This window comes from Aplidium turbinatum, chromosome 4 (genome assembly GCF_918807975.1).
Source record: "Aplidium turbinatum chromosome 4, kaAplTurb1.1, whole genome shotgun sequence".
NCBI lineage: Eukaryota > Metazoa > Chordata > Ascidiacea > Aplousobranchia > Polyclinidae > Aplidium > Aplidium turbinatum.
The window spans coordinates 28072955-28090492 of record NC_137475.1 but is presented as its reverse complement, the minus strand read 5'-3'; the positions used below and the strand labels follow the sequence as shown (position 1 = coordinate 28090492).

The 17538-nt window shown below is 36.9% G+C and overlaps 1 protein-coding gene across 1 annotated transcript in view; it reads left to right on the top strand.

Moving 5' to 3' along the window:
• Nucleotides 1-4045: 4045 nt before the first annotated feature.
• Nucleotides 4046-17538, top strand: part of LOC145769028 (uncharacterized) — a 46024-nt gene continuing 32531 nt past the window's right edge. The window contains exons 1-7 of the mRNA XM_082580626.1: nt 4046-4502; nt 5152-5340; nt 5981-6175; nt 13597-13709; nt 14951-15121; nt 15440-15586; nt 16766-16943. Coding sequence (XP_082436752.1) covers nt 4046-4502; nt 5152-5340; nt 5981-6175; nt 13597-13709; nt 14951-15121; nt 15440-15586; nt 16766-16943 — 1450 coding nt within the window. The remainder of the gene's footprint in view (nt 4503-5151; nt 5341-5980; nt 6176-13596; nt 13710-14950; nt 15122-15439; nt 15587-16765; nt 16944-17538) is intronic.

Here is a 17538-nt window from a genome sequence, read left to right as displayed (position 1 = left end):
TATCTTACAATTTTTATTTTATGTATATTGCAGATTAAGTAATTCCTGATGAGGACATACGTACGTGTCAAATAGTTGAGTTGAGTTTTTTAATGATGTTATATCTCTGTGTAAGTGTGTAATACAACATGTTAAACCCGCTAAGGTTACTTTGTTTTTGTTTGTCTATTTTTGTGTCAAATTTTGAAAATTAGATCAGTTTTTATCTGGCAACTCTATTGTTTCTTGTAATTTGATCACAACAAATTTTCCAATGAAAAAATACATTCTCTTGTAACTGTCAGGTGTTCAGACAAAGGAAGGCATTTGCACATTTCAAATATGCCAGGCTTATAACCAGTTAAAGGCTGAAAAAAAAACAGTTTAAAATAAGGATTGGAACATTATGTAATATAGAAACAATCAGAATTATGTAGTTTGCACTCAAGTTATTTATTATGGAAAGCATGCTTTAATCATTAGGCCTAATGTGACATTTTGAAACAACTGATATCATTTTTGATCAGGTCAAGTAAAACAAGAAGATGAAGTGATAAAATTATAAGTATGATAAGATATCAAGAAAATATTATGCCCTTCTGTAGCACAGACAGAGAAGTGCTGATTTATAGTGCTGAATTAGCCTAGCTTGTCTCAATCAATAGCTTATTGCATCCAACACTAATCAACTTTCCAATTTAACCTAGACCAGTGGTTCCCAACCTTTTTGTTGTCACAGACCCTTTTAGACAAATTATTAATTCTGCAGACCCCTACTAAATTTTGTCTGAAACTCAATTAACATACTATTGACTATTGCAAAGAAATTTATTTTCACACGAGTCAGTTCAATCACAGTACTATTTAGTATTGACTATTGTAATAATTATGCTACTCAACTACCGTAGGCTACGGTGTCATATTGCATTGCCGATGTGACTCCTGCGGCAAATATCAGATTAAACAGTCGCTCAAATAAGAAAATGAATGGATGGTTCAAGACATGTGAGCAGTATTTGAATATTAAGGTGACCCAAAGTGCCATGCCAAAACTTTTTCAACGTCAGCAATGTTAATGACATGGTTGTTGTTGCCTTTCCTGAAATAAACGACTGAACTGCGATTGAGTTTTTGACAATGCAACACGCATGTCATCTTCAACGTCCACTGTGTCCAGGCGATTTCGTTGTTGTTTTTATTGTCACAAGAGCTGAGAATCCTGTCTCGCAAAGGTTAAATGGTTATGAATGGTAACAAAACAATAATCGCTTGCTTTGCCAAGAATGGGTAGGTTTGCAGTTGTGAGCACCAAAATTCTTTCACAGTTTTTGAATGAAACTCAATGCGTAATAACTCTTTTGATATCAAATCAATCAGATCATCTTTGCTGAGATCGTGATCGCTAATGCTGTTCAAGTCAAAAAGTCGGCAGCTGTGGCCGAGTGGTTAGCGCGTTGGGCTTGCAGTCGAGAGCCTGCATGTTCGACTCCAGCCACCCGCACTTGCTGTTGTTTCTCTGGACAAGAAACTTTACGATAATTGCCTCTACCCAGTGATCGATTTCGAGTAATGGGTAGTACCAAATTTAAGTCATAAGTAGAGTAGACAACCGGAAACAGACATTGCAGCGTGGGTCAGGTGTACGTCAGAAGGCGTACACCGATGCATAGCGCTCAAGTCCGCTTTCCCGCAATGCAGGGTAAAGATATGAAAAACAAACAAACAAAAAGAAAAGGATTTCGAATCCATGTTTCAACTTTGTTCAGAAGGTGTTCTAAATTAAAATAACGTCAAAATGAGATTTGCAGGGTTTCATGTGTGCGCAAAATTTTTCTCTCGTAGAGATCAAAGGAGTACAATTCTTTTTGAGTTTCATCCATCAAGATAAGATCTTTTAACATTGGAAAGTTAGCATAATTACCTGCTTCCAATCTGCGTTTCCATACCGGCAACTTGGCTAAAAACGCTTTCAGTTTTTCAGCTGCATCAATTATTGTCACACCTGGTCCTTGAATGCCACAATTAACATTGTAAATATGACCGAAGATATCGACTAAGTTGGCCATGCGTATAGAAAACTTTTAGGCTACTCTCGAACAATTTTGAGAGGGGTCTTCCTTTTGCTTTCAAAAGAATTGATACCTCATTTTTTATCTGCTGCAGTTGTTTTAAAACTTCTGTAGATAACCAACGTACCTCAGAATGATACAATAGTACTCCATAATCTGACCCTACTTCTTGACAGAGCGCTTTAAAAGTATGGTGGTTTACACTACAGCTCTGCTTTTGATAAAATTAACGACTTTCACGCAATTCGTCAGAATTTTTTTGAGGCTTGCTAGTAAAGTTTTTGCTGCTAAGGTGTACCTGTCCAAGAAGCAATGGGTAACAACCACACGAGGAGCTTTGTTTTTTACTAAAGCAGCAAATCCGGATTTGTTCTCGAGCATAGCTGGTGCTCCATCCGTGCATATAGAACAAAGCTTTTTTTTCCAAAATTCATCAAGGTAATCACGGACCCCCAAATGCTTTCTCACGGACTCCCAAAGGGTCCGCGAACCCCAGGTTGGGAACCACTGACCTAGACTAACTGGTAAAGCCGAAGCGTATGCCAATGTTATATTGCTCAGCAAGTTATTTTTTATGCAACCATTTAAACTTAATAAAACTGTTTTCAAAAGGTTTTGTACTATAAAATGACAATTAGTTCTTATGCCATTTTAAACTTCTTTAAATTGAAGAAGTTATTGTTGCACTTTTTTGAAAATACATGGTTTTTCAGTATTCTTGTATGTAGGCCTAAGCTATGGGATGGAATAGAAATTGTTTATGTTTTTTATTGTGCAATTTATAATTTATTCCATTTTTAACTTTAAAATTAAGTTGTTAAGATTTTATAATTTGTTCAATTGCTAGCATTGAATTCCAGTAGAACTCAGCCACAACAATGCCTGAATGTCAAGCAATCATTGAAAATGCATTATCAAAAAAATGTGTATGGAAATGAATAAATTTACTGGGCTATTATCACAGTTAATCATAGTCATGCACACAAGCATAGCAATAATGTTTGTGTGTTATGATGTACGGTAGCCTAGTGAGGGTAAAAAATAATGGTGTTTGGTTGTTTTGTAGCACGTTTAACTTTTAGTACAGTGGCAAATTATATTCTGAATATGTTTTAGGCTAAATGGTTTGGTTTGAATCTTTATCCTTCAACTTAAACACCCTTGATGGGTTATTCCTGGTAGTTTCGCATATTTGTACTTGGAGGCAAAAATAAGTGGTGACTTGGTGTGTTTGCATGCAACACAATAATAATATACAGGCTATGTATGTTATAAAAAAAGCATCTCTTTTACTGCAGATGCTTTACCAGGTTCTGTATCGTCTTATGTGGCAAAATAGTACAAAGTGTGTGAGCAAATTTCCACAGCTTTTTTCGCAAACTTCAAATCAAATCTTTAAATATTTAAATCTTTCTTGAGAACTGTGAACATGGTTCCATAGGCCACGTTTGCCCCCTTTGCCAGTTTTTAAATTGGATCTCTTGTAACGTTAATTATTGATGATCCTGTATATAGTCTATCCATGCTGCAGTAAATAAAAAAAAATTCATTACCATGAAAACAAGTAAACCAATTCTACAAATAACTGGTTAGCAGAACAATGGCTTTTCAAGGACGTTAAGGGGTAAATTAAGCAAATTAACTACTTAAACAGAGGTGAATGAGACAAACTGGATGTATGCAACAGGTAAGAATTCTGCCGGTTTTGATATTGACCACTTAACCAAAGAATTTAGCAGAATCTACTATTATAAGTTGTCAATGATTCCTCTGTTACAGGTTTCTAAGTTTTTTGATAAACACAGAAGTTTATAAACATTATATCAATTAAAGTTTACAACTTTCTTAAAATGGCATTACCTCACGGTTATACTGCATTTATGAGTTTGGATGAAAAGGCGCTACGTCTTTACTGTTACTTGATATGTTGAATTAATTGTTGGAATCGATTGGAACATTGCTCACAACAGTTCCATGGTTTTTTATTAACCAACATAATGTTACAACAGGATGAAAAAAAAAGCAATTGTTCCTTGCAAGAAACTGGACATGCTGATGCATTTTGTAGCGTGACTATTTCATGCTACAATCCATTTCTGAGATACTTTCAAGATTTCAGTTCCTTTTATACAGCAGTGACAATATTTCTTGTTCCATACCAATTTTTTTTTCAATCCTTTCCCCTTCTGGTCCATCAGACCTCTGCTGATATTGTATACTTGCTGATGATATTATTTCGGACAAGAACAAGTGTCATGGTTGATGGTGTTGAAGAAAAAAACTTAATGAATGTTAGAAACCGCTATCAAACAAGTTATGCATTTGTCCTTGATATTATTACATTTTTGCCTCTGGCCCAACTGAGATGGCCTTTTAATAAATATAATGGAGAAGCTTTTTCTGTTAACCGTCTATCATTGATGTTGCGTTTACATTACATTTTATATTATATAGGTAAGTATTTCTGGTTTATGTTAAAGGTTGTTGTCTATTTAACATGTTGGTTTACTTTGTGGATCATTTTTAATTCTTGATTAAAGATTTGATAGGACCGTCTGAGATACAATGCTGGAAATGTTGCACAATAGCAAGCAATACACTACCTTTGACAAAACTTCAATTGAGAAGTTAATATTTCGGTTTGATAAATATTTTATTTTACGTAGTTGAATGTGCTTGTCATAGCTGATGATAAGCTGACATGAGTAATCATTGCATCATCAGAGGAAATCGTTATCCACACCTCGAAAAAAGCTTTTTTTAAAGCCGTTCTAGCAATTGCACATACTTTTAAAATAGGCAAGTCACTGAAGCTAACAGTGTAAATTTCCTTTTTTGGTTTTTTACAAACTCTTTTGTTTACAAAATGGAAAACTATTCTTGAAGTCTATTATTATTCAACTGCATGCACAATTGCATAGTTAATCAAATCACTGGTATGTCAATCTAATTGTGTCTTTTTTATTTGCAAAGCTGGATATTTATTGGGTGAAATATATATACGTGCAGTAGACATGCCCTGAGCCATGATAGGGTGCAGTAATTATGTTTCATTATTGTTGATTGTTTATGTATTTGATTCTCATGTAGAAACTGTGTACAGATTTACGAGAAAAAGAGTCGGGATCAAGTACCCTCTTATATCGAACAACTAAATACGTTTTTCTTTCTTTTCTTGTCATCCACATTGCTGCATGTGTTTGGTACGGTCTGGCTTGTGTACGTTCAGAAGGAGTAGAAATTACTTTTGCTTTGTGTGGATCAGAATCTTGGATAAGATTTTTACCAGATGGTATGTATGTGCGACTTTATGTATTAATGACTAGTTGTTTAATGCATAAATGATGACAGTAGACACTAGACATACAATTAATAAACATGAAGAAAAGGTAATTTGAAGATTTATTAGTGGTACAAAACTGGAAAATCGCGAGTAGAATGTTGCTCATGGTAGCTCGAAGCTGCATATTTTTGTCTGACTCTCTTCAGGAGCTATTGTCAGAATAAAATAAGCCTAAAAGTAGTGAAAAAACTGCTATAAATACTTCATCACTTTTAGGCTTATTTTATTCTGACGATAGCTCCTGAAGAGAGTCAGACGAAGATCTGCAGCTTCGAGCTACCATGAGCAACATTCTACTCGAAAGTTAATGTACACGAAAGTTTATATCAACTATGCGTCATGCGAGTATGACGTTGTTCTGTCTTTGCCATTCAGTTATTTTTAATCAGGCCTGTTCACATGTATAGATGCACGGTAGTTTGCTTTTGACCACTGCTGTGTTTGGGATTAGTAAGATGCTTTCCTCAGCTTACTGCAAAACCGACACTAGAAGATTGATATTCAGGCCATTTGAAACTTCTTATAACACTTTTGATAGTACTCTAATTATTTGGCTTACTTTGTTTATAAAGCATTTTTTTATTTTAAGTTATCTTGAACAAAGTATTGGGTTCGAAAAACGCTACTGATGCAGCACTTATCACCAGTGAAGTGAGCTTTCTTGATAACACTTATGTTACCAGTCTTTATTGGGCATCTGCAACTGTAACATCAACGGGATATGGAGATATTCATGCACACACTGTTTCTGAAAAAGTGTTTGCTATCTTCACTATGACGATTGGTGAGTGTTGTTGCATCAGCAGGAACAACAAACACTGCTTGACCAATTTGAGTTTATGCAGTTGCTTCTATTTAACTCTAACCTTTGTACAGTCAGTATCTTTTTGGAAAGTTATCATATCGATAAAACAACACTTAAAAATTGAATGCTGGCAATCAGTTCAGTTGTTTTTATTTCTGACTGTCACAGCGAAAACAATACACGTCAGCAAAGCAAAAGTCTAGAAAAATATAGAAACGACTAAACACGAATGTTATATTGAGACTTGAGACCGGAATAAGTAATTACGTTAAAACAAAATTGACACGGTCATAACACCTTTAGAAAAATTTAGGATAAAAAATAAAATAAAAAAAGATATAAAAATAAATTACAAACAAAAACAACAACATACATCCAGACTATAACTTTATCAGCCCATATAGCTTTGAACTGGTGTTTTCAAAATTTATTCAAATAGACACAAAATGAAGATCAGCCATAGTGCATTATTGCGTTATCAAGAGTGCCGATGGTCGTGAGGGGAACACATCTTGATGCGTTTAGCTCATAGCAACGAAAAGCAAGGCAGGCAAAGAAAACTCCATAAAGAAATTCTACCACGGACGAAGCTATTTCAATCGCAATGCACCAGGCCTTGCACGACTCCCAAAATTGTTACAGCTTGACAGTACGAAGTAATTGTAGAATTTTGACGCAAATTCTTACGTTAAAGAATATCTTTCTCACTGGCGCCAAACAGTGGATCGGATTATTATATGCGTCGCTTAGTTAATACAATTTTGCGACCTCCAAAAGACAGAGAAACAAGCCAGGTAGATTGAATCTGAGCACGGTCTTGAGTTCTGTTGGTTTATTGTGGCGGAAAGATTGCAAGTTTACAAGTCGCAAGGTCACGGGGTTGCAGGTCGCAAGTTTGGCCACAAGATCACAAGTAGCAGGTCGCAAGTTTGTTTAACAAACTTAGTGCGCAGATATAGGCTATACTTCAATTCTAAATAGAGTTGTTGGAGACAGTACAGTCAATTCACCGATCAGCAGGGCTTGAAGTTTACCAAATTAGTGCACAGATATGCTTCAATCCTAAATAGAGCTGGTGTAAGGAACAGTTTAGTCGACTCACCGAGGCAGCAACAGGGCTTGAAGTGATAAATCCGTACAAATAATAATCCAAATGATAATAAAGTTGTAACAGTCATACAGCAATTGATTCTACTAGTGCATCTTATTCAAATAAAATACAAAATTTACAATTAGTAAATGGTCAAGAAATATTTAACATAACGTTTCTCAATTTATGCTGAAGAATTAAGATTGAACAGCTCGCTTTAAAAAATGCAGCTAATACAAAACTCAAGAGAATTGCTCGTCTATGTTTTCACAAGTAGACAAGCGTTCGCTTTGCTAAGCTTTTACTCTTATTGCAGCAAAACACAGAAAAGGTGCGTTATTTAAAGACAACGAGAAGAAAAAATTGCTTCAAATAATATGCCTTGGTTGAAGCAAGCAAGCGGACAACAATCATTCGCTAACGTTGATACAACATTTTTCAAGATGCGGCAAAAGGCTCTGAAGAGATAACACGCTTAGCCACTATTTACAGTCACATACAGACAAACGACATTTATACGTTGAGTTAACATTGGTCATGCTATGCCAACGTTTAAATGGATGATGAAAAACGCCGATTAATTTTCAGCCCACAAGATGGCATAAAATTGTTTTTTACAGAAGTGAAAGTAAAAAATAGCGTTTCTAAAGCAACACAATACAGATACTTTGGCGCCCTGTTATAAGTCAGGCACTTGCAAACCCAGTTTCTTGTCTAAAAACTGACAGCAATTACTTAAACTTGTATTTGGGAAAGAATAAGAATTGCTAAAAATGTAATTGTTTTTGTACAATTTGATGGATCACCAGCTCCGTGGAAAGAGAGATATGAGTTTAAGTAAACGCAAGCTTTATTTCTGTAAAAGTTACGTAATAAACTATCAACACGAAGACATGATTGACGTTTCAAAGATTTTCTTGAAACAACAATAGTTAAGCAGATAACTTTAGATTTTTCGTAAAATACTTCATTTGGTGACACAAGCATGAAAATTGGCACATATGTACCTTAGGCCATGTAGATTTCAAAAGTTTAATTAACCAAACGAAAATTCAAAGCGGCGGCCCGTGATGTCAAAATTCAAAATGGCCGCCATTCCGGTCCTGGACTGACGTAGGAAAGTTGTTTTATGAGAGCAATTTAGGTGTATTTTATCTCTTACAATCTTGAAAATGTTTTTTGTGACATTTTTAGCCAGTGTTTATGATTTCAGATTGTACATCTCATTAAAAATCTTCACAAAAACGGGAAAAAAACTTTTTTTAGTGTTTTTAGCGAAAAAAGGGTGGTCATATGTTACTTAAAATATGATAGTCTCAGCAAAATCCCTCGTTACTGTTCACCCTCAAATTCAGTGTATTTAAAAAGAGACAAAAGTAGGGGTCCAACTCGAAAGTCACCAGAGTAAATTTTTCGAGCAAACAGAGGTGGTATTTGTAGTAAAATCTGATTGTTGGTTTGTCAATTATTACAAATAATTATGTTTCGCGGGCGTCAGAAATGAAGTTTTGTGCGTAACTATTGGTTAGCTGCCAAGAGTAACGCACAAAATTTCCTTTTTGACGCTGCTGAAACGACAATGTTAACCTTGACCAATAGCAAGACTTAGTATCAGCTATGAAAGAGTTTTAAAGATCTCAACCCAACTCGGAGAAGCAACAGTCAACAGATTTGTAAAGATAGGTGTCGTTTGCCCACCAAAGCTCAAGTTTGATACTTTTACTGTGTCGGCAGTTGACAACATTGACCATAATCCTTCGGCGACAACAGCAACAAGCTCATTCCACGAACCAAGTATTTCACATTTTCAAAGCCAGATTGGTGGAATACCACAGAACAAACTAGAAGTTATCCGAGGTGTAAAGAAGATACCAGATTTGCCTGACTCGTACACGGTTGTCAAACTTGCATTTTTCGCTAAACAACCACTTCCACCTGCGTATGACATACAGAAAATACCTAGCCCATCTTTATTTCTGATTGACAGACAGTTCAACTGGTTAGACCACGTACTTCTCACTGAAGAATATGATGACAAGTTGCAAGCAACGTGGTCCGCATTCAATGCCTCACAGATGCAAAATCACAAATTCGATGTCAGCTTTTCGTGCATTTCACCACTTTTGAGAGATAAAGCAGACAGTGTGTCTGCAATAAAGCATGTTATGGATCAAGTCCAGCAAACTATGTCGTATCTTAATCCGTCTCAAACACCAGTCATTACAGCTGACCAACCTCTTTTTGCACTATCTAAACAAGTGCAATGGTATTGGCCTGATGAATACGGCAACTTGGTCATCATCATGGGTGGTCTTCACATTGAAATGGCTGCATTAAAACTATTAGGTACATTTCTGAAAGGTAGTGGCTGGACAACTGCTCTTGAAGAAGCCAAGGTAGCATCATCAGGTACAGCAAAATCTTTCATTTCTGCATCCAATGTAGCAAAGACTAGACGTATCCACCAGGTCACAGCGTGTAGTTTGTATGCATTGATGCGTTCTGCGAAAGAAGTGGAGACACCAGGCTGGATTTACAATGAGGTGGAATTCAAAGAATGGTGCGCCAGGAAAGCGGATGACTTTCCAATTTTCAACTACTGGTACACTGCATTCAATCTGGAACTTTCATTGCTGGGGTTTGTGGGCACTCTCCGGGAAAGAAATTTTCCAGGATACAAGGAGGCTCTGGCAATACTCCTTCCAAAATTCTTTAGTGGTGACAGAACTCACTACTCAAGGTGGCTGACCATACACCTACTTGACATGTTGTCATTGAAAGATAAATTTCCTGATGTTTATGAGCAGTTCATGAAAGGGAAGTTTGTGATTCAGAAGACCAACAGAGAATATTCTGCGATTGCTATTGACCAAGCCCATGAACAGAATAATGCTATTATGAAAGGAGATGGAGGGATATTTGGAATCGCAGAACACATTGAAGAGTGACTGCAGCCTTTTTTCAAAGCTCTTTATTTCATGCCAGATCCGACAAGTTGATCTGCCTGAATTTTTTAGCCATGAAAACCAACGATTCCCAGCAGCTTTAAGTTCAGGAGGTGATCTTTACCAAACACAGAAAGCAGATTTAATGGGTTGCCTAGAGAATGTGGTACCTGCACAACCTGCTTTACTGGACGATGTAGACATGATGGTGATAGATGGAGCATGTTTAGTACACTCTACTACACCTAAACATCATACGTTTGGTGAATATGCCCAGAAAGACTTCGTAGAGAAAATTAAGCTATATGCCAGAAAGCACAAACGAACGGATGTTGTGTTTGACACTTACAAGGACGGAAGCATCAAATCTCATGCTCGTATAAAGAGGGGTAATGGTAGCAGGCGGAGAGTTACTCGAGATGGGAGAGTCCCAAAGAACTGGCCAAACTTTTTGCAAAATACAGATAATAAAAAAGAACTTTATCCATTCTTAGCTGATTCCATCCAAGAATTCATGCCACCGAATGATATCGTTTACGCTTCCAAGAATGAAAAAGCTGTTACTAATAATGACAATCCCACTTTGCTCAATTTGAGCTCAAACCAAGAAGAAGCCGATACCAAAATGTTTGTTCATCTTCATCATGGTCTCAAGTACGAAACTATACAAAAAGCAGCCATCCTGGCTAATGACATTGATGTGGTCGTTATTGGAATTGGCTTGTTTGAAAACTTGAGCAAGGATGGACTTCACGAACTCTGGATGTCTTTCGGGAGAGAAAACAAAAGAAGGTGGATTCCTATTCATTAGATATTTTCTGTCCTGAGTCCACAGAAATGCAAAGGGCTGTTGTTCTTTCATGCCTTTATAGTGGCTGTGACTCTTGTTCAGGCATGAAAGGAAAGGGGAAGAAGTCGTTCTTTGCAACGTGGTCAGTGTATCCAGATGTGACGCCAACATTTCAGAAGCTCAGTCAGTGTCCAGAGGAAATAAATGCAGAAGATTTTGAGATCCTTCAAAAATTCACGATATATCTTTATGATAAAAGTAGCACTGATGATAAGATAGACATTGCAAGAATGACTTTGTTTACACTTAAAAATAAACAATATAATAATATTCCACCAACAAAAGATGCGCTGAAATTGCATGCACTTCGGGCAGCATATCAGGCCGGACACATTTGGGGACGAGCACTGGAAAGGAGTCCAGAATTGCCATCTCCAAGTAACTGGGGGTGGAAATCTGGAGATGGGGGAACATGGGACATTATGTCGACAAGAAAAGACCCCGTAGCCGAAGCATGTAAAGAACTAAGACGATGCAATTGTAAAAAAGAATGCAAAAGCTGTAAATGTAAAAATGCAAATTTACCATGCACTTCACTATATGTTCCTGTCCTTGTGACCATGAATAGATATTATTTACATGTGAATCATTGTCATGAACATGATTTACGTACTCAGTAGTGATAACTGATAACAGAAATGTTGACTGTACATGAATTGTCTTTTTAAGAAAGTATTTTAAGTCTGTTTGGGTGGAAGTATCAAAGTTTAGACTATTCTGCACACCTGACTGTCAAATTTGTGAAACCCTTTCTCTGTCCATAGTACGTTACACACTTGTTTTTGTTGAATACCATCTTAAATCATTCATACTGTCTTAAAAGTAACATTTTCAAGGTTGTAAGAAATGAGACACATCTACATTGCTTTCATAAAGCAACTTTCCTACGTCAGTCCAGGACCTGAATGGCGGCCATTTTGAATTTTGACGCCACGGGCCGCCATTTTGAATTTTCGTTTGGTTAATTAAACTTTTGAAATCTACATCGTCCAAAGTACGTGTGTGCCAATTTTCATGCTTGTGTCACCAAATGAAGTATTTTCAGGGTTATCTACCTCACTACAAGACTTGCTTGCTAGGCTGATACTTGACATGATATTCAAGTCGATTATAAAATTAACATAACAGTAATAACAAAACAAATAAATATAAACAAGCAAAAACAGCATCAATCCCAACCGATCAACTACCGGCATAGACAATCCTTACTCGACTTTTTTCTGGTCCCAACAGAACGCCCATGGGTTGGGTATGTTTTGCACATACCCAACCCAGCTAACTGGATATTTCGTCTAACTCCACACTATTTTTGCGATCTTGACTAAAGAAATTTGGCTCAAGTCGACGATTTCGGTGTATGACTGAACGTCACTCTGCTAATAGATTTGCGGCTATTCTTCAAAGTATATTTTTACACAGTTATCCACTTTTACTCTTCTAGCTTTGAAATTGCAAGTTTTACTTTGCCTACTTGTGAAAGCTAGTTTGTGTAGCATGCAAGGCTGTTGCAAGTTACAATTTTCGACAATGTTAAGGAAAATTTTTGGAGCTGTAATGTTAATATGGCGTTGTTAGGAGGTGTAAAAGGGAAGAGATAAAAAACACAAAGTTCACTGAAGAACGCAGCACTGCGAGAACAACTTTATTAAAATAATTACAAGCTCCAATGAAATGGTGGAAAGTATAGAGCTACAAAGAACAGAAACTTTTAGAGAAAAATAATTGCAAAAGTGATTGTTTTTATACCGTAAGTGATCAAGTGCACAGAATTGTGTTTTGGCTTATTTTCAATTTTGTCGATTGTTTTGCGCAGAATCTCATTCCTGACGCGATATTTTAAACATCTAGTTTTGCAAAATGAAATATCTAAAGTTTACTACGGTGTTATCTGGTAATGAATCTTCACTTATTTTTAAGCGTGAAGTTTAAATTACGGTTTGGTTATCTACCAGTACCTATCTCATGTAGCCTATAGGCTATCTTACGTAAACAAATCAGCAAACAATACGCATGGTTGAGTGGAAAACTCGTGCGAATTTTTAACTCGACGATTCTCCGAACTGGATGTTTTTATCTTTCTCCTTTACATGTTGAGTTAGATGAATTTTGCTGTATCTAGGTAGACTGTTTCTTATGGATTTGTTAACGGTTTGTAGTGGTTTTGCTCCAATGGATTTGCCGTAGTTTTATCATTTTAATTACCAGTAAAAAAGGTAAGGTAGAAAATGTTAAGAAAATATGTAACGTGTGTTTCACGTGTGTAACCTTAAAATTCTATTGTTGTAATGAAATTCATGCTTATTCCAGAAATAAAGATACAGCAGTTGCAAATAAAGTGCTCGATGCAGCTAAATTGAGTCCTTCAAAGAAAAAAAGCAGTTTTTGCAGTCCTCAAAAGTACAATGTAGCCTGCTATATATTGTATTGTTTCTGGCTATCAGCATAAGGTTGGGCTGCCACCATGGAATTTGGAAGTATAAAACTACGCAGTTTAACATTGGTCATTCATCCTTAGGTATAACGGTTTTGTTTGGCATGACTATGGGTGGAATGACGTCAATGCTCACAAACATTGATGCGAGAAGATCTAGCTTTGTCCATCGTTACCAAGCGTTTCAGAAAGAAGTGGTAATTTGCATGTATTTTTTCATTTTAGGAACGTATCTGATACATACAAAAAAACACAGCATAAATAAGTGTTTAAAAATGTGAGAGGTTGTTTTATTTGCGGCATACCCTGAAAAGCTGAGCAAACCTACTAGAATCTGCATGGAAGTTATTAGAGCTATTCTGTTGCAAGAATATATTGTAGCTGCTGTAACGAACCATGAGTCACTTATGCAGGCAATTATGATTTTTTAAATTTAACGGATACCGTAGATCAAGTTATTTTAATTTGTCGAAAATAGTTAACTATTTTTTCTTTTGCTTTACGATTTGTTTTTTTAAATAAGTGATAATCAAAAACCCTAACTTACTCTCTCGTAGGCATAATTTTCCGGTAGCTGTCTGCTTTCTGGCTTCTAAAGGTATCCTCAATGTGACTTACATCAAGTAGGCTACACAGAGTTTGAAATCGTGTAATCACAGTAAGAAAGTTTCAAAAACAGAAGAGCAGAGTATTTTGTCCGGTTTGGCAAAAGTGTTGCGTTTCTGGCCTAACACACTTTCTCCTCTCGTAAAGATATCATTGCAATAGAAATAACTTTCCAAGCTAGCTTTACACAGTAATACAAAACTCACAAAAATACAGCTTACCTTTGTCCTTAATCATTCAAAAACGGCTCACTTTGCTTAATTCTGAACTCCACCTCCACTAGCAACAAAAAGGCGTTCCTGTACTGTACAGTAGTAATTATACAGATCAAGCAAATAAAATTTGGTGGTACCTGGGTTATGTTTTTAAAAAATCAGTTACATCAATTCAACCTTGGTTAATAAAAGCATCTGAACAAGACTAGATGTGTTCAATGAAGAATAAAGTTTAAGCCCAATGGTCTCGTCATGAGATTACCCTGCGGCGAGTTGTTTCCGCGACAAATTGGCTGCGGCCAATAGTCTCCCTCCATGTTGGCCCCGTCAATATGTCCTGCTATCGGCATATAAAAAGGTTGAGAGTGATTGGTAAACCAGTCTTAAAGGATTCTCGTAGCTCGGTTCCACAACAATGTAGTTTATGGTTACTTTAAAAAGTTGGTTGACCTATTTACGTAGTAGCGCTGCACATTGCACAACTGTATGAGGTCTATCGCTCAGTCAGTGCCGTTGCAAAATACGAAAGCTTCTGGTGCAGTGTAAAGTATAGTATGGAAATCGTGTGGTGTCATTGTAACTACGGTCAATTGTGAGATAATTTATTCTGATATTAGAATCGGATGGGAGTTTCTACAGAAGTGAAAGAGTTGTGTTTGAATTTCTTTGATTACATCTGGCGAAGGTGGGAAGGGGAGGATGTCTTCACAAGCGGGTTTCTTGATATCTTGCCAGAATGCTTAAGAGCGAGATTTGCGGAAGCGAGGTTTGACAAATTTCTCCAGCAGGTTAGTTTCATTGTAGCTGTTGTGAAAAGTTGTTAGAGCTTTTGAGATTAACCAGTCTGTGATCTTGCAAACCCTGAAAAGGTGCCTTTTAAATTCTCTTTTTAAATAATGGGTATCTACAGTATGTGAATAATTACAGCAGCCACAGTTTTAATTCTTTTGAAGTTGATTGTGCATGGTGTTCTAAAGTTTTATGTTTCAATAAAACCAAGGATACTGATGCTCTTGAGGGCAGGTTTATACTTTTGCTGAGAGCTATGCGAAACGTCGTTTTCCTTGTATTGGTAAAATTTGATCAGTTTGTCGTTAATCTTTCAGGCTGACTTGCTGAATGATACCGAAGATGCGTTCCACAGGAATTTGTCTTTAGTTTCAAAGCCAATGATTTTTCTAGAAAACCAGTTTATTCAAAAATCTGGCGAGATATCCGATACAATGTGCTACCTGCACCATGGCATTGTTGAGGTAGACGTTCAGTTTATTTGAAACTCCAGTGACTCAATTTGTGGTTTATTTGGCTTCATAAGTAGTCGCAGAGTATGTTGAACGTAAAATTTGTGGTCAAGAACACGTTACCGGAATGAAGGATTATTTGAATCGTTTGTTTATTCGTTTGAAGTGTTTCTGCTTCTGGTTGTTGTCGTCAACCTGGGAAAGTTTCCCCGTTAGCTCAGTGGTTAAGCACACGACTCAAGATCATGGGGCACTGGTTCGGTTCTCGGGGTGTGCGGCTGCGCGCTTGATCAACGCATTTCAGGACTGTTCTACATTCAGCGGCACTTAGTGGATGGAATAATTTCCCAGCAACAAGATTTCAACTATCGGAAACTTCATTCTGCCAATCTCGGTAACCGGCCCTGCGTCAAAAGCCTTTACAAGTATGCGAAACTACCAGGAATAACCTGTCAAGGCTTTGTCCGTCCGAGGATAAAGATTCAAAACCAAACCAGTTACCAGGATTAACCACGTGGAGGTAGACGATATGAATCCTAAGAATTCTGAATGATAGTCTTCAAATAGGTCAGATCTAAAATTGTGCCTGTGTATTGCAAACGTCTTTGACATCACTCAGCGATTGACCCTCACTGTGTTGATATAGCTTGCGACCAAAAACCCAAATGGGAGGTTCTTTTCCACAAAACATAACTACCGCTCTTTCATGCTCATCACTTATCAGTGTAAATCAAACATACTTAAAAGTACATGGTAAACTTTGTTTACGTTAATTATATTATTACGCATAACGTTTTTATTGACAAATAAATAGAAGATTTCGGACCCAGCCACTAACTTATTAAAATAGTTGCTGTGTGAAAATTTCTGGAAATCAACGGTTTGTATTTTGTTTATATCAATGTGTTGAACTACGTGACAGCCTACCTTACGCGTTTCAAAGCTACCAATTCCAAACATGAGAAAAGCGAAAGAAGGTCAAAGATAAGGCTGGTCTGTTTATGTGACACGCTCACTCGCACAGTATTCTCACATAAAATCTAAAGGTGGTTTTACCAAAATGGTTTCACTGTGCTGGATAGTGCTGGAGTACAGATTGTTGCCATAGAGACTCACGTCGATAGCATTAGTGAAGTCCGTTTGCTTTGTCGACATATCTACGTTCATTAAAGGTCAATCGAATATACGTAGGTGTTGGATGACGGGGATGAAACGGTCGTGGCACTAATGCATTCTGGAAAGCTCTTTGGTCAGGCCATGCTGGTCTTTGACCTTCCCCGAATCAACTCGATCAAGTGCAGAACGAATTGCGATGTTTTTGCTCTCAGTAAAGATGACTTCAGAAACGTGATTTCACTTTATCCTGAATGTGAGGCTTGTGATATTTGATGCATCTTTGTGAAACTTTTCATCGCTTGCTTTGCAGCAGCATGTCATATGAGAGTAGTTGTAACAACAATACCTCCTTTCGCACGTTAAAAAATATGAACAACCACGTACAAAGATAGTGATGTAATGAAGGCAACATTTTGAGGAAGAACGTTCCGGCTAGAGAATTGGAGCTTCCGGTGTAACGGTCCAGGAGTTACTGCGGTCCAAAAGTTACCGTGCTGCTGCAGCGTGGCAGTCTAGAAATGACGTCAGACCACAAATTAACACAGCTGCCCGGCGCTTCCGAAAGCAATACAAAAACAAAAATTTTACAACTAAGTTTAATTGAGTAGCTGCTCTCAAACTAATGCACACCTTTTCATTTAAGATTAATCAATGCTTAAAAATGGTCAATGTAACTTTTTGAGCAGTAAGAATTTCACTAATTTTTATAAAAAAAATAATTAATTTTATTTGGCAACCCTGGTAACTCTTGGACTGCGGTCACTCCTGGACGGTAGCCACTTTAACAAGTCGAAATTCTGCCACTGAAATTGACTACAATGCAAGCGCCAACCAATCAGAAAGTGTTA